Source organism: Coturnix japonica, chromosome 6, assembly GCF_001577835.2.
Source record: "Coturnix japonica isolate 7356 chromosome 6, Coturnix japonica 2.1, whole genome shotgun sequence".
In the NCBI taxonomy this organism is placed as follows: domain Eukaryota; kingdom Metazoa; phylum Chordata; class Aves; order Galliformes; family Phasianidae; genus Coturnix; species Coturnix japonica.
The window spans coordinates 20,724,714-20,742,751 of NC_029521.1; the positions used below are offsets into that span (position 1 = coordinate 20,724,714).

The 18,038-nt window shown below is 45.2% G+C and overlaps 1 protein-coding gene across 1 annotated transcript in view; it reads left to right on the top strand.

Annotated features, from left to right (window-relative positions):
• Positions 1 to 1,446: 1,446 nt before the first annotated feature.
• The window catches only part of NEURL1 (neuralized E3 ubiquitin protein ligase 1), a 131,650-nt gene continuing 115,058 nt past the window's right edge, over positions 1,447 to 18,038 (top strand). The window contains exon 1 of the mRNA XM_015867113.2: positions 1,447 to 2,209. Coding sequence (XP_015722599.1) covers positions 1,753 to 2,209 — 457 coding nt within the window. The 5' untranslated portion in view covers positions 1,447 to 1,752. The remainder of the gene's footprint in view (positions 2,210 to 18,038) is intronic.

Consider the following 18,038-nt stretch of genomic DNA (forward strand, 5'->3'; position numbering starts at 1 on the left):
AGTTTGTCATGAAGGATGGAAACTTCATTCCTTCCCCACTCATAGAGAACATCTATCAACATTTCCTATGAATGAGTTGACATAGGGGTTAGCTTTAAAGATCAACTGCTATGATTTCTTTTGTTGGCTGCTGGCCGAGTGTTGTATAAGTGTTGGTGAAGATTTGTATCATCAGCCTCTGCACTTTAAGCTAATATTTCTAGCTGTATCTTCTAAAGTGATGCTGGATGCTACCATGAAATCTATTGTCCTTTTAGGACACAAACCTATGGACGAGAAGCTGATCACCTGTGAGTGAGAGCAGCCTTTTGTCATTCTGTTCCATCTTGATTCACAGTGCTGAGTTTGTGTGTGCCCCATCTCATCCTTTTACCTGGCAAGCTGATTAAAAGTTCCCAGTTGCTGAAGCACAGGAAAGAAGCAAAAACGTAGAATCAGGATGATCCTGTTTTGTCTATCAAGGGCCCCTGTGACAGAGGATATTTCTCACCCTGCTCAACATTTTCTGCAGGAAGAGCTGACATAAGTTGTCAGGGACAGAAGCAGCCTCTCCTTCTTGCTCCTTATCCGATGGGAGCATGCACTAATTCAGGGGCTATTTGACAAAGTGAACCAAAATCAGATCATAGCAGAACCTTGGTGCTGTTTTGTGGTGCTGTTTTGTATTCCTCCCTGCATGGTCCTTATGGAGTGAGCCCATCCTCACAGCGGGTTCCCATGGTGAGCAGTGTGCATGATGCATGCGTGAGTGCCTGTGGTTTAATGGATGACTGCACAGAGATGCTCCCTGTGCGATTATATGGATGTACCCAATGCCCACAGTCCAAAACTGAAGAAGACTCCAGAAAAGTATAAGTGCTCTTTCAAGGACAGGCACAGAGAGATTACAGAGAAGGAGGTGGGACTGCTGGTTGCCAACAATTAGACTCAGCAGGATAGAAGGTGTTGTATGGCAAAGTGACAGGGAGCTGCTCACCTAATGGTAATTCCAGCCTTGTTTGTGGTTGAAAATAGTGTTCATAGGGAATATGAATACAAACAAAAGGTGTGACTGTCCCACCTCTGCACGTGAGATTCCTGCTGGTGGGTTCACTGTGGGGCCAGAGCAGGACCCAACATTCCTATGGCACCTATCATTGAGCAGTGTTTGAGAAGGAGCTCTGGCCCTGTGTGATCATGGTAATACCTGACTGGTGTGGTCAGCCCTCCAGGAAGGAGGAAGGCTGCGACACCATGGCCCACAGCTTGCCCATATTGCAGAGCAGGGCCTCGTGGTTCCAGCTGGCCCATCCCATTGCATGGAGGAAGGGTCCTTATCTTGATGTCAGCATCAATTTTTGTCTCACATCTTCAGTGTTTCTTATATCTTACCAGTTAACCTCAGTTTTATATTTGAGTGGTTTCAAAGAGCAGAGCTTTTTGGTCTTTTGGGTGGGGATTTCATGGCAGTAACAGTTTTATTGTGAAAATATTCACTTGTAGCCTTTGACCGGGAGGAGATTTTCTGATATTCCCTATGAGGAGGCAGAGTGGAGATGAACAGACAAAAATCTCCTTTTGGAAAGCAGCTGACCAGTAGAAATGTCGTTCAAATGGATGGGGTATGAGATGTCTTTGAGCCCTGATACTGCTGAGCTGAAGCAGTTCTTTGCCTTCAGCATCCGTTGACATCCCAGGCAAAGCTTGCAAAAGCATCTCCAGAACCTACAGTGCTCTTTGAAGTGAATATAAATATGCAGGCTCACATCCTACATGGGTGTTTCATCGCCGATCCTGGGACCACCCCCGTCCAGTCCGGTGCTGTCTGCACGCATCCCCACCTGTAGCACCAGCGGTGGCACATCTGGGCTGCGCACTCCATCCCTCCCGGAGCGGAACAGCTGTCTCCATAGCGACGTACAGCGGCGGGGGGGGCTCGGTGGTGCCGCCGCCCCGCCCCGCCGTACCGAGCCGCCGTACCGAGCCGGCGCGGCCCCGCGGAGGGCAGCGGCAGCGCGGGGCGATGGGGATGGGAGCGGGGCTGTGAGCGCGGCTGGAGGGCTGCCCCTTCCCCGGTACCACCGCAGCTCCACGGGAGGAGACACCGCGCGGTGCCGCCCGGCTCGGTTCGGTTCGAATGCGGCCATGGGCAGCCGCTTCTCCAGAATCCCCGCGCTGCCCCGCGGAGGGCAGGGCCGGCTGCACCGCGCCCGTCATCACCACCTCAAAGGTACGGCATCCCCGGCACCCCGAGGTGCGATGGGCACCCGGGCAGGATGGAGACCCTGCTTGTGCATAGACCCCAGTTTGGGATGAGCGCTCAGAGCGCTGCGGGGTGGGATGCTGTACGCCTTGCACTTCATGTGCGGGTCCCCTTCGTGTGCGGACAGCATGGGGTCAGCGTGCTGGAGGTGGCAGGCCACCGAAGCGTCCTCGTGTGTTTCCCTGCGAATGACTCCTTTGCTTTGGCATCTTTTCTGGGTGCTTCAGAGATCTATCTGTGTGCTACGGGCTGTCAGTCGCGTTTGCAGGAGGGCAAGGGGTGTTTGAGGCACCCTGCCCAGCATGTGAGGTTATGCTGAAATCTCTTTGCTGAAATCCTGGAGCGCCGTCAGGACCGAGTCGGATGAGGCTGACTTCTGAAAGGCGAGCAAGTGGGAGTGACTGCTGAGGTCTTCTCTGTCCCTGCCCTTTTTTGCCCCCCTTTTTTTGCTGTAGCAGAAAATAGCCTGTCCTTCTGGAAGGGGATCTGTGCAGCAGCGCATGCTGTGTGTGTGTTTGATGTGACCTTTTGTTAAGCACACTTATGCAGACGAGGCACAGAATGATGGGGAGAGGACAGGATATCCAGCATCCCCCTGTAAGCAAGGAGTAAGGCAGGTGCTGTTCCCACAGCTGTTTCAGATGGTCAGTACTTGTTGCATCTTCCCTGACGTTGTGGAATTTGCACCCACCAGTGTGGGAAATAGGGATGTTGGTATCCTTCCTCGTTTGTACTGAGCTTTTGGATGCATCTTTGGTATCTTTGAGGGGAGTGGAATGGGTTAATGATGTATGGCAACCAGTTACCCAGCTCAGAGGGATTCTCTGGTTATCCTTCCCTTCCACCTCTCTGCTCCCTTCCTCTGTGCCCGGGTGGTATAGAGCAATTGCATGAGCTGAGGGTAATTATACCACAGCTTTCTTAATGGCTGTGCAAGGAAGTACGAGGAATGCTTACTGTTCTGCCACAGACAGTGGCTGTGCTTAAAATTAAACCTGCAAGGAGAGGGTATTGAAGTCTATATGGTGAATCTTCATCCCCTGTCAATGCAAACCAGAAGGTACATGCGATGCTGTAGTAGCTGGTGTGCAATTGTAAAGTGCCAGGGAGGATTTATCTCCGCGAATCGTGCTGTCAGCTGGAAGTCTTTCTGGAGCAACCTTAAGCAGATAAGAATTTATAAACTGGAGCCAGAAGGGACACTGCCACTTAATCCATTATCAGTGGCTTACGTGAGCTTTCTGAGATGCTCTGTATGGATCACCCAAATAGGGGTGGGTAGGGGGGGGACTAATGGCACTTTTGTTTGTCTTGTTCTTCCTTTAATTTCCACTTTAATTAAATTCCTACCTGTGCCAAGGCAGCAAGTAGAAATATTCCATATCTGTAATGTAGCAGAACAGTGAAATCATTTTAGTTTTGAGTAAAGAGTGAGATGCCTTTGTTGTAAAAAAGAAGCGACTGCCAGGGACAATATGTGCCTTTTCTGTCTTTTTGAAACCAAACTGCCTCAGGTCCTACATTTAAATGCAGAATAAACAAGTCTGATTGGATCTGACAGGTTCCTGTAAAATGGTCTGGAGGGCAGAGCAGTGAAAGTACGAATGTCACACGGTGGTGTTACAAATCTGCCATTTAACATTTTGTAATGTGCATTTTAATTGAAGGTCCCTGGTTCTGCCCTGAGTGCCTGGCTCGGCAGGGGGCACAGCACATTATAATGCAGCCACCACAGAGCACTCTCCCACTCTGTGCCAGGGCTGATAGGTTCCTTCTTGCTGAAGAAGCCACACTATGGAGATGTGGGGGCTGTGAAGTCAATTTCTGCCTTACATGCTCATCTGTGCTGTATAATATGACCTCCATGCTGAATAGATCTGCTTCCCAAGTGCACTGTAAGTTTTTGTATGTTTCCTTTTCTGCTTGTTGTGCTTAAAAAATGTTTCTCTTTAGTTGAGCAGGTCTTCTGAAGGCCATGAGATGCTTTTGGTGGTACTGAAGGCATAACAGAAATAAAGTCTGGAACTCTAGGCTGATTATTTTAGAGCTGCTTTCAGAGCTGAGCAGTGCTTTAACATGGGATCTGCCCAGCCTCTTATGAAGGGGCTTTGAGTTGCTGTTCCATAGAAATCACTAGATGCAAAGGCTTTAGGACCTTTTCCAAAGCACTCAGTCACCGTCAGTGCTGGTGTCACCGTTGTGCCTGCAGGCTTTAATCAGACAATCGCAGAGTTGTTGGGTTGTAAGGGACCTTAAAGCTAAAGCCCACCTAGTTCCAATCCCCTGCCATAGGCTGAGTGTCTCCCACCAGCTCAGGGCCCCAGGTGGCCTTAGGCAGCTCCAGGGATGGGAGGCCAGTGTGGAGAAAGTGAAAACAAGCCAGTGGAACAAGAGACATCCAGGACTTGAGCTGTTCAATTGCCACAGTCCTGACCAGGTGTTAAAGTTAACGGCCAGTGCCTTAAAGTAGGTTGTCATTTGATGGTATGAGACTAAAACGAGATTATTGTCAGAATTCCTGTGAATTCTTCACTTCCCATAATGCAGATGTAGCTGTTTCCTTGGGGTGATAGAAGGTGATCCATTGTGTACTTACCTAATGAGCAAAAGAGGGTGATTACCTGATAACGATCTCCTTATGATGTAGGCTGATAAACTCCAGCAAATATTTGCTCTCCACCCTCCCTGCAGCATTGTTTGTGACTGCCACCAAACAAGGTGTGTGCAGCTGTTTGGTGTGAAACACAGTGTGGACTGTGTACCCTCTCTGGGCTGTGGTGCTGCTGTTCCAGGATGCTAGGAATGCCTTTTTGCTGGTTCTTAAGCTAGAGTTGAGGTGTGGGACCTCAATTCCACCTCCTGAGCTCTATGGGGAAAATGGCTATATATCCTCACTTGTCCTCCATGTCCTCAGCTGTAAGGCTTAGCCAGTTCTGTGGACCGCAGATCAATATTACATTGTAGAAGCTAAGAGGCATTACTGTCTCCTCTCTTCAGTCCTCTCCTCCAGCCTGTCAGGAAGGTTTGCTGCTCTTTCCTGAGCCTCCTCTTGCCTCAGAAGGCTGCACTCTGTGGTGACAGCCTGTGGGATTTCTTCCTATCAGTTTTCTCATGGGTTAAAGCACCTGTGATATTTATGCTAAGGAATGCAAGCACTACAGTTGAGACAGCCCGAGGTAGTCAGAGACGCTCTTCTCAGAATTGGCTGATTACTCATGGGTTATGCTCTATTATTTGCATGGCAGTAGCATCTGGAGGCTCCCATGGAGATCTGAGTCATGCTGGGCTGGATGCTTCTGTGGTTCCTGACAGAAAACTGCTCTATATGTGCTGCTCAGATAACTCTAACTCATGTGCCTGGGTGATCTCTGCAGGACACTCTGGGGTTTGTGTCTCTGGAGTGCCCTGCAAAGCAGGCTGGTAGCTTAGTGGGATAGTCCTGGCTAGTGGGGATGCCAGTCATGATGATATGCCTTACGGGTTTATGTAGTTTTTGCCTGCACTTTTGTTTTTGCTCTTCTGAATGTTATATGTCCCATTAACACATAAATAAGTTGGACATTTTTCTCCTTTCATTGGTATTTTATGAGTCTCTGAAGTAAATGTAGAAGATAGCAATCTGCCTGGTGTACGCATTGCAATAATTATATGTTGTTGACAGGAAAGAGTATTGCACTGCCAGCTCCGTTTCTTGCACTTGCAAGATAAAACTAAATGGGGAGTAAAAGGACATGAGCAGCTGATGAATGTGGGGACTGGAGGTCAGGGTGCTAGCATAGCACTGAGAGAATGTCGGTAGTGATGCCATGGGTTCACCTCAGCTCCCATTGCTGTTGTAATTGATTCTTCTTCAAAGTATCATTTCATTTTTCTTCCAGCCTTAGGAAGTCAGAAGGTTTGCTGTTCCAGGCTTTGAAGGTTGCCTTCAGCTTCCTGCTTTCTGCTTTCATTCTGCCTTGGGTTGAGCATGTCCCTCTGACCGCTGGCATGCGTGCCTGGGTTGTAGGTGGAAGGGTTGGCTTGGTTCTGGTTCTCAGATTTATACGACCTTTTCTCAAGCACTCTGTTCTTTCCCCATGTTGCTGAACTTTGATTTATTGCATTTCAACTGCTTAAAATTGCCCAGCGTTCCAAACACAGCAATTTATTGATGTTGCTTTTCTTTTCGATTCTCCCTTTCGTAAGGTACAGGAGCCTGTTGGTGAAGCAGGTGATGGTGCAGCTTGTCATGTGGGGCTTTGTTAACAGCGTTCCCCAAGGGAAGACAGAGAAACCAAAACAGGCTATTGAGCTGAAAATATTAGTCCAAGTCTCAGCAGCAGTAAAAAAAAGCAAATGTAATATTAGAAATTATAAGGGAAGCCAAACAGAAATAGAGGCCATGAGTAAATTGTTGTATAAATCTGAGTCTAGTTTTCTTCCTTCACCTTTCACCATCTTAAAAAAAGATGACGGAGAACCAAAAACAGGAGGGCAACAAGGATGGATAATCAAAGGTCTGGGATAATTTAATGTAGGGAATGATTGAATAAGCTTGAACTCTAACCTCTGATGCAGAGGAGTGGTAAATGACAGAGATATAAAGTCCTGACTGACACACAGAAAAGAGGCAGAACTCCAGTCTTCACTGTCTCTTCCAGTACAAGGTCTAGGAGGACACACAGTAGAGTTGGTAGATTCCAGGTCCCTTTGAACAGAAAGAGGATTCAGCCATCTACAGTGGATAGTAGCTCTCAGAGCTCATGAATAGTAGATGTTATAAGTGCAAAAATGGGTCCAATTTTACAGGAGATTGGAGAAGGTCATGAAAGGGGAATTCTTTTTAAGTTTGCTACATACAAAGACTGCACATTCACCCGGCTCTTATGGGCTTCCCTGTTCTCGCATGGAACAGAACATCCAGGTTTCATCTGGGAGACATCAGGGATTGCTATGAAGTCCACATGTAAACTCCCACCATGTCTCTCATGGATGAGGCTGTTTCTCTTGGCTTACTCTGACACCCCAAGGGACAAGGGGTCTAAGTAGTCCCCACTTTGTTTAGTTTCTAAGACTACCAAAATGCCAGATTTTGGGGAGAACTCTGGATCTGGAAAAGGTTTCTAACACAGAGGCTCGGGAGATTTGAGATTTGGCAGCTGTTCTTACCTACTGCTGCTAGGATAATTGCAGAAAACAGCTACTTCTGCATCACTGAAATTGTTGCCCATGGCAAGTACATGTTGTTATGTTTACGGTATGTAACTCTGCTGTGGTTACTTGTTTCAAAGTGTGGATCCATGTGTCCTCTGGTTTAGGCTGCCTTGAAATTTTATAACACCTGAGGAATGCAGCTCCAAACTTGAGGATTTTGGTCTGCAACACCCCTGTTTCGATATCACCTCCATCCTGCAGTCTCCATCTCTGTCTGATCCGAGATTAACCTGATTGATGGCACCCTGCATACAATCAATGACAAATCCTGAAGTCCTTTCTGACTTTAATCACAGCACTGTGTAGGTGGTTAATGCTGTGCTGCAAATTGACAAATCCCAGAGTAGTTTTGGGGACAGGAGCTGAATTTTAAATTTACAGCCTTGCAATGGTTAAAGCCTCTGCTGTGACTGCAGTGTGTATACACAAACCTAATCTGCCTGGTAGGTAACCTGGCTACATAGTGTACTGCTGGTTGTGTAGCTGGGGAGGAAGGTAGGCAGGTGGGCCATATTTGAAGGTCCTAGTTTGATGCATCTCGGTGGTTAAAACTGAGCCAGGGCAAGTTTTCATCTCCAGTCACTCTTGGACATCTCTAGCTGGTAAAAGAAAGTTGTATATAAGATTCTAGTTCATGTTTGCAGTACTGGTTATCTGGACTTCTAGAGATGGAATTAAAATAGGATTGTGTTCTAAAATTACAGAGTTGAGCATGCCTTGGTGGCATTATGTGCATACAACACTGATAGAAAGCCTCGGTTCATCTCTTTGCTGAAGCACAGGGAAGGATTCTCAGCTCACTGGCTCAAACCTCAGAGCTATTTTATGCAAAAATCTGTAAGGTCAATGTTAGTCCTTCTCAGTTGGCATCTGAGATAAACTACTGTGCAGTTTTTTTGTTGGTTTAAAAAACCCAATGCTTCACTCTTTGTGTAAACATTTTTTGGAAAACTAAGATCTTAGACAAAATAAATTCTAAAGTCCTGGCATTTCTTGCAGAGCCTCCCTCCTCTCTTTGTTCTTATTCAGTATTTGGGTTTCGTGCTGCTAACACTGACACTTCCAGCTGTTCCTGCATGTGTGGGCTTACACACATGTGCACGGGTATAGGCAGGGATTTCCTGCTGCCTGTTGAACTCATCACTTGACTGGTATGGCCAGAACACACACGCTGTCTAGCATTGGGTCTAGAGAAGACTGACAACTTGCTTGTAATTTTCCAGTTGCATTACAGTCCTTTTGGCAGAGCAGTGGATGGGGAGCTCTGTAACTGTCCAGGGCCAACTGTTGCTGATGGGACAGGTCTGTGGGCTGGCCATGGGGTGGCTGCAATGGTTCTCTGTCCAGTGTAGGTCTGCCTTTGTCTGGAATGACTTTGCCTTGCTTGTACTCTGTGTTGTGCTCTCTGTGGCTTGTCTCATCAAGGGGAATTGGAGGCAACCTATCAAGTATAATTAAAGCTTTATATTTGACTTGGGAAATCACTGCTGCATGTTTTGCCAGCCAGACCAGGAGAGTATGCTGGGAAGCAATTGTGTGAATGATTGAAGAGGGAGAAAGGTGATGAAAGACTGTGCGAACAGTTGAATTGAAGAAAAAGAAAGTTGATGAAAAGTTCCGTTGGCCTAGTGGAAGTGTTTCTACTCTTGGTGTGCCTTTAAAAAAACAAATCATTTTGCATAATTGAAAAGGTAGTATTTGCTTTCAAACAAAATGCTTTGAAAATCTGTGTCAGGTTTAGCAGGTTTGGTGTATTTCCATTCATTTTCAAATAGAGGATTCAGGAGAGGCTATAGGTCCATTTCCTAAAATTGAGGGAAAAACAGTGCCAACAAGAGCTCTTCTTTTCAGCAACAGTCACACCTATCCTGAAAAGGCATTTTCTACATGGTAGTAGAATTGGATTTGGTAAACTGTGTTCCTCTATATAAGAGAAGTCTCAGTGCTTACATCCATTACATTTTATCACAAATCAGAAGAATTCTTATCTGAAAAACATATTTATAGTAATTGAAAATACTGTATTTGTGCAGAGAAGTTGCTAAAAGGCAAATAAAGTATTTCAGGATAGAATTTTCTAGCAGGCCAGCATAAGCATTTTGGGTTCTGCTTCGAGAAGAGGTCTCATCCTACTGAGGCATGAAGTAAGGAGCCTGGCTTCTGAAGGGACAAGGCTCAGTTAGACGCTGAGCAGAGGTGGAAATGTGGGATCCTTTATCCCAGAGGAACTGATCAGGTGCACATTTAAAGTAGTGGTTTCTTACCTGGGGAGCTGAATGAGAGCATGAATGTCTTTGTGAACCGTGTCTGTCTGGACATCCCTCTGACTTCATTTTACTTGAATGCTGGAGATCACACCCTGATCTCATCAGAAAGAAACATGATCATCTTATGCTTGATTCATTCTAATTCACATTGACTTCCCATATGTCAACATATGATTTTAAATACCCCACTGATCATCTTTTACCCTCTGTTAGGCATAAGCTCTGCTTGATTTCCCTTTAACTGCTACTTGGATGGAGATGTGACTGTTTTGTGCTCTGCTGCTCATCAACATCAGCTAATGTAAAGACAGTATTGGACTCTTAACTTGCTGCTGGACAGATAAGCTGAGCAGCAGTAGAGACAGAGCCTTATTTGCTTTCCAGATTACAACTTTTTATCAGAAGTTCAGTTCTGATCTCCTTCCTGAGTGGTGTCTGTGTAATTATTTAATTGTATCAGTGTTACTCTGAATTTTTCTTGTTTGAGCAACTGGTGCAATCACATTTTAAAATATCTGTATTTATATATCACAGGGTTGCTTTGTCTGTGCTAAATGTTTATCTTCTGTACTTAGCAAGTATTTACTGGGTAGGAAGGCAAGAGATGGTTTCCCACATAAGTACTGATTCCCCTTAGAGGATAGGGTACAAATAACTGTAGAAGTCACACAGAGAATGTATTTTATTTCATTTATTTCATTAACATTGGAAAAGACCTCTAAGATCACCCAGTTCAATCATCAGTCTATCCCTGCCATGGCCATTAAATGCATCCCTCTGTGCCACATCTCCATGGTTATTGAACACTCCCAGAGATGGTGACCCCATCACCTCCCTGGGCAGCCTGTGCCAGTGCATCACCACTCTCATTGCTTGAGACTTTAGGATGTGGCTTAGAGGTGGCAGGTGGATGTTTTTACTAGATCATCTTAGGGGTCTTTTCCAACTTGTATGATTCTACATCCTGCATTCATTTTGTTAGAAAGTTCTTACCTCTTCTGAATGATTAATGGCCTGTATGGATGATTTGATGCACAGTGGTTTGCTTTGGGCAGTTGTTCTCAGCCTGGATTGACTGTGTTGGTGGGCTTAGCAGAGAGTAAAAATCTGTTTGCAGTTTCAAGCAGAGAGGTCCTGCAGGTGGGATGTGTTGCAGTGAATAAGGTGAGCTGTGCTTGCTGTTGTCCATGCTCTGCATTGAGAAGATATCATCGGCCTCCAGTTGTCAGCCCAGTGTGAAGCCCAGGAGGAAAAATTACCGAGTGATGAGTGGGAATGGAGACTGAGGGTAAACTCCCAATTTGGAAATGTTAATGTTACATCCATTATTAATAACCCCACTGTGAAAGAAAAAAGCACTTCTGCACACAGAGCTGTGGCACAGGGAAGAGGCAGGCAAAATTAAAATTTCATTCTTGCCATGGTCTTACAGTAAAGGTTTTGTGATACACACCCGGCAATGCCACTATAAATAATCTCGTTATCTAATCTTCCAACTCAGACTATGACAGAAGATTACAAATAGGGAAACAGTGCTGTGTAGCTTTTAGCTATTTTCCCACTGCTTCCCTGGCTTCTGCCGGAGCTTTATTGCTGTGCCCCTTGTAATTCAGATGGAGACAACATTATTCACGAGTACAGCATGTCACTAGCAGGAGGAGAGTTCAGATAAAACCCAGAAGATTTATGACATAGTTTAGATAAGGCCACGTAGGAACTGGGAGGAGGGAAGCAGTAAGTCAGAGCCCAGCAGTGTTTCTCAGGGTGTGGTGAGAACATCCTCATGCCAGCTCTGCTAGCTCACATACAGAACATTATGAAGATGGGGGTGCAGGTGGAAGGGATGTCACTTCTACTCCCCTCTCCCTGCCCACTGGGGTTGTAGACGCTCAGTTCTGACCCTTCATTGGAGCTCTGTGTCACCTGTGTCAGGGTACCTGTAGGCAGTGAGGAGAGTTGAGTCCTGGGAAAGGGTTAAAAATGCTCTTTTGCAGCCTTTGTACATGGACACAAATGACCCTTTCCCACAAAGGACTGCTACCTCAGCCTTTATTGAGTAATGCAACCTTGCTGTGGCTATGGGAAGAGGTGGGAGGGAGTATGGCTATTGTAAAACCTTAGCCCCATGAGACTCAGATCATCCTCTCTTTCCCATGTCCTAAGATAGATTGATGTCTAGCAAGGTAAAACGATTCATTTATATTTTGCACAGCTGAGTGGCAGGAAGAATGTGTTCATCTGCTCTTACATCCATCAGTTCCTACAGAGTCCATGTCATCCAGTTTTGCCTCCCAGAGAGATGCTGGGTCTCGAGGACTTCCCTTGCATCCCCAGCCCATGGAGGGAGCCAGCAGGTGTTCTTCTCTACATTCCTAACTCACAGCACCCCCAGCATCCTGCTGAGTTGAGGCAATCATATTCAGCTCTGCTGACTCACTGCCTCTTGCAGCCCTCTGAAAAGCATCCTTAAATAGTGCTGAAAACAAATGAGCCAGAGGACATTCCTGACTGTGCCTGGTTCAACTGAGACCCAATGTTGGTAGCAAATTATTTGAGTTTTTCCATCTCCTCATCCCATATTCTGGCGTTTCAGCTTAAATTCCCAGGCATAAGCAATCAGAAGTTCTGGATCAGAAGCTTCCTGGGCATAGGCACTCTCAAGCTGTTCATCAGGAAGGAGAATTACCTTCTCGTGATTAGATTCTGCAAGCAGATCAAATTTGCTGCAGGAACAGAGGTTTTATATATAGTAAAATGCTCCCAGGTGTGCTTTTAGTTGTGCTTCTGGGTGCTAAGGATTGATTAACAAGAGGCACCCAAAAACCATATTATGGCTGAGGCAGAGCAGGGTGCTTTTGCTTTGATCCAGGGAGCTGATTGAATTCAGTGACAGATGCCAAGTATTTATGTCCTTGCCTGAGTTTATCTGTTAAATTAGAAAGTGTTAAAAGCTGGAGTTATTTTGGGAATAAATGCATTAAATAGTGATGGAGAGCTCCAGATAGGTATTGGTGGGATGGTATTTTATTTTTATGGATGCTCGTCCAAAGTGTATTACTCAGAATATCAGAATAGAAAGCTGCAAGGATAACACGTTGCACTAGGTTTACACCAGAATACTTGAGCTGAGTTCAGAGAGCCCAACGTCTTTCTTTGTGACATTGCTTGGAATCATGAATAATGCAATTATAGAATCATAAAATCATTGAAGTTGGAAAAGACCACTACGATCACCCAGTCCAATCACCCACCTACCAGGGGAAGTTATATTTATTGTACATGCACAATTGCACGTATTAGTAAACAGTTGTAATTTCTGCTGTAAGATTCTTGGCAGTTGAAATAAGTAGAGAATTATTTTAAGTATGTTATTTAGCACGTTGATAAATGTCCAAACTCTGGAGAAGCTGTTATTTGCCTTGAAAACCATTGCAAACACATCTTCTGGTTCCTTTTGCTCAGTCTCCCTCCAACCAGTGATCTTTCTCCATTTGATTTATCCTGTAGTGTTGACAGCAGTGTGGGTTTTTGTTTAATTTATTCTGTAACTTCACCTAAAATAGATTCTGACCTTTGATTTTGTTTATAGCTTTCATATCATTCTTTATATTTTCAATTTTTTTTAAAATTTAAATTATTATCACCTCCTTAATAAATATCTTACTTTATTTTGACCATTATCTAGCCTTCCTAACTTTCTATGGGCCATCTTGAAACCCTTGTGCAATCATTCAGGTTGGAAATAACCTCTATAATCATCTAATCCAACCATCCATCTACCACCAGTATTGACTATTAAACCATAAATGGTGACAGTTTACAGCTGAACCAGACTCAAGATGAGGCTGAACATCTGACCCATAAACTCCATGCAAGTTGTCCCATTTCCAGTGCCTCTAAGCCATCATGTGCCTCAGATATTAATACGTATCTGCTCCTTACAAACTGCCTTCTGCTGTGCTTCATCAAATAACGCAATGCTGTAATTATTTGTGACAGTGAAAATCTCCAAAAGCATTCAAATAAAAGCCAAAGCATGTCCTGTGTGGGAAGGTTATAATACAAAGATGGGTTGCTTTGCCTCCAAGTCACATTGACACACGAGGCAGAAATACCCGTACAAGATGAGCCCTAGATATACTGGATTGAAGGGGGAACTCCATTGCTGTTGCCATGGGTCTATTTGTAGGTGCTTGGCTGAGTGAATGACCCAAATATAGTTCAAGCCTATGACTATTTAATTTTCTTAGCAATGCAAATACACTGGGTGAAGGCTAGGAACTCTGCATCTAATTTAGCAATGTTGCTTTAGCAACATCATGCAGGATGCAAATAGTCTCCTTGGTAACACTTCCTAAGTGGCATTAGATAAGTGCTGGTTACAAACATGGAAGCAGATCAGAAGGATAGACATGCTCTTGTCCTGTACCTTTTTATAGCCCCAGACATCACGATTAGTGGTGCTTCAGGGCTGGGATCACATACAGGAGCTGCCTCAAAAGCAGATTTGGGTTCTTTTCTTCAGTTTTGAAGACCTTTTCCTGGGAAGCAGCAACACAGGAGGGACTGAAGGTGACAAATGGGGTTACTTAGTGCTCAGAGACAGGGCAGTTGTTTCTGCTGTTGACAATGCTGTATAGAAAGAACCATCCCTCCAATTTTGTGTACTTCTCTTTTACATACAGAAGCTGCAAGGTACAAAAGGAACATGGCCTCAATGGCTCAAAAATAAGAAGCAATGAAATATCTGCCAACGCTTTTGTTCTACATTGATCTTTGTTTTAATCCCACTGGTTGATGTCTGAGGATCTTGTCCAAGGAGTACAAATGCATAGTAATGTCAGCTGGAGTACAGTGAAATAGGGTGGTGAGTGGTACCATGTCCATGAGGGCATCAGAAGATTCTGGTTAGGGATGGAAGCTTGTAGCAGCAGATGGTTTTATTTTATCGTGAGCTTGTCCTGCCTCAGCAGAGGCAGATGTTTGGTGGACATCTGCACTTTCCTTTTGAAGGAGACATACTGTTTAGCAGAGTTTGTTGTGGCAGGATAAAGGGAAATGGTTTCACATTAGAACATGGGAGATTTAGATTTTATATAAGGAAGAAGTTTTTACAGTAAGAGCGATGAGGCACTGGCATAGGTTGCCCAGAGAGGTGGTGGCTGCTCTGACCCTAGGGACATCCATGGTCAGGCTGGAGGGGCTCTGAGCACCCGATGGGGGCTGTAGGTGTCCCTGTTCAGTGCAGGGGAGTTGAACCAGATGGACCTTAGGAGTCTCTTCCAACTCAAATGTTTCAGTGGTTCTCCAAAAGCTAATCCAGAGCCTTGCAGCCATGCACATCCATAACTGTGACCTCTGGGTCCATGAACAAGCCCAGGGACTTGAGACCAGCCAGTCCAATGTCCCTTCTTCATGCTGACAGCATGCAGCACCTTGCAACTTAGATACATACCATCAGGCTAACTGCAATTTTTTCTCTTCTCATGTATAAGAGAATTCAAATGTCAATAGCATCTCTTTATAAGGAGAACTCAAAATAAAAACCACATCCCCCGCAGCCCTTTTTTTTTTCTCTCCTAGATCCTCTTGGAATCCGTCCATCTTCATATCACCCTTATCTCGTGGCCTCCACTCTAAATGTCAGCACTAATTAATGGGACCTTGGCCCTCAGATGATTAACAAGAAAGCGTTTGTTTGTGAGGTGGGGGGTCCTCAGGTCTCCCCTTTCCCAGAGTGTGGAGCTGGGGATGTCAGCCTGGTGCGTGACAAGCTATAAGAGGTCTAAAGCAACACTGTGCCTCAGGGTATCATACACGAACAAGTGAAGCTGCTGGGTGGGAGAAGAGTTTCCTGAATCTCCCAGAGGTTAAATCAGCACTGGAGAGCTGCTTGGATGCTGCGATGATGCTCCAGCCCTAAGGCAAGCTGTTCCTGTAGTCTCTGTGCAGCAGAATGGCCTTGCTGCCACGTGTCTTGGTCATGGTGCTTTGGGGTCTCCAAGTAAAAATAGATGGGGTAGACAGAGCCACGATGTAGATCACAGTCTCGCAGTGAAGAATTGTTGAATTTCCAGGAGCAGGTGGTGTAGTAGCCATGTGTATGCTGTAGAAGGGCACATAAGTGCCCTATCCAGCACAAGACCCTTTTCCATCAGTCCCCTCCTGACTCCCAGCCCTGACTTAGCATAGAATCATACAGAATCATAGAGAGGCTTGGGTTGGAATTGAACTTGAAGTTCATCTGGTTCTAAACCCCCTGGTTGCTGACCACTAGATCAGGGTCCGGAGCCCCATCCAACCCAGCCTTGAACACCTCCAGGGCTGGGACACCCAGAGCACTGGGCAGCAATGCCAGGTCCTCACTCCTCTATGAGTATAGTACTTCCTCCTAACATCTAACCTAAATCTCTCTCTTAGTTGAAAGCCATTCCCCCTTGTCCTATCACTATCTCCATTTCTGTGAATCCATTCTTGTCCTTCCCCCAAACCCAGCCAGAAGAGATTGCAACCAAAACTTTCTCCTGAGCAGCAAGGGCGCTGCAGAATGACTCTGGCTTGGATGCAGACATCTCTCATTCAGCATTCACCTCTGACAACAGATGACTTTTGGCAGCCCTCTGTTTGCTCAGATGGGTTTATTAGCTCTTGTATATGCTTTCATTGCAGCTGGAGCTGCTCTTATGGCCGTGCAGGCATCGGCAGTGTCTCCTGCTGGCACCCTTGTCTGTTATTTTTATATTTTTAGTGGCCTTCCTTGTGCAATAACATGAATTATCTCTTTGATAAGCATCTTTTAGTGGAATATTAATGTATATAATTAAGATAGTATTTGGTTCTTGAATCACACTGTTCATCCCCAAATTGGCTTAATTACACAGCTGCTCCTCTTGAAGAAGGCTGGTTTTGTTTGAAAGCTTAAATATGTAGATAGGGGCTAAACTTCTTCCTCCAAGGAGACAACCTCCATTTGGGATTTCCAGCTATTTCACTCACAGTGTTTTTTCTCTGTTTTAAGGATAGGACGAAGTAGATGGAGACACCAAAGGTCAGGCTGAATGGGCTCTGAGCACCTGGTGGAACTGTAGGTGTCCCTGTTCATTGCAGGGGAGTTGGACCAGATGGCCTTTAAGGGTCCCTTAAGGATATCATATCCCTTGGGTTTGTTCATGTGTGATTTCAGTGGTTTTTCTCTCTGTGACACCTTGAAACTCAGGTATCCCTACCAGCCAAAGTCTGCAGGGTAAAGCACCTGCTTCCAAACAGAAAACAAGCTTTAACAGCAGCCTCAGTCTCTGTGTTATAACGACATGGAAGAAAAAATGCCTCCAGACAATTCTGCAGCATTATTTCAGCTTTCTGTGAGGCAGCTGAGAAGTTATGTTCAATTTCACTATCAATTCTTCAGCTTCGAGCATCGCTGCTGTAAACTGTCAGCATCTCCTATGAGTATGTTAGTGTTGGGAAGTATGCAGTAAATCAGATTATAGCTGCCCTTTATTAACCTGATGCACAAGACTTCAGCAGTAGAGGTTTGATTCAGGGAAAATGAATGAGGATAGTTAAAGTCAAATATAAATAGAGCTCATTAAAAAACAAACAAATCGGCCCCTGTTTCATTATGTGACTCTTAACTGCACCAGGACTACAGAAGCAGTTCTCATTAAAGTCCCCTGGCAGCCTTGTTCTCTTCATCTTCTTCTGCACAGTTACAAGCTATAGGAGCTCTCACGGATGTGAAACCAATCTGTGCCTTGTAATGGGAGAAGGAGAAAACAAACAGAATAAGCCCATGTGCATGCACACATAATAAAAGGAGCTCAGTTCTGCCAGGAGCTCAGTACTGTCAACACATCCACGTTCCACAGAAACAAGGAATGGTTGAGTTAGAAAGGACCTTAAAGCCCATCCGTGTCCACTCTTGCTCTGTGCTGAGTGCCACTCACTGGATTGGGGCACTATCCAGCCTGGTCTTGGGCGCCTCCAAGGATGCAGCACCTAGACCAGTGTATCTAGGGCCTCTCTCCTCTGCTCTCAGCATTCCCTTCTGCAGCTGTAAAGCTACAAACTCAAATGCTCCCTGTCCTGGTGTAGGAGGTGCTCGTTTCTGCTGTGTTGTGAAGTACATATGTTTTGGGGGAAGGGAGAAAGTAAGAAACCTGTGATTTAATCTGAATATGGAAAAAATCCAGCAATAGTGATAAAACGCAATGTCTGTGCTGAAGGAGAAAAGGTAGCAGAATGGCATCCAGAGTTCCCTGTTTACCAATACTGAGTGAGGCTGTAATGACTGCTTTGTTGAATAGGAATTGCTTCCCTTCCTGAGGTCCTGAGTG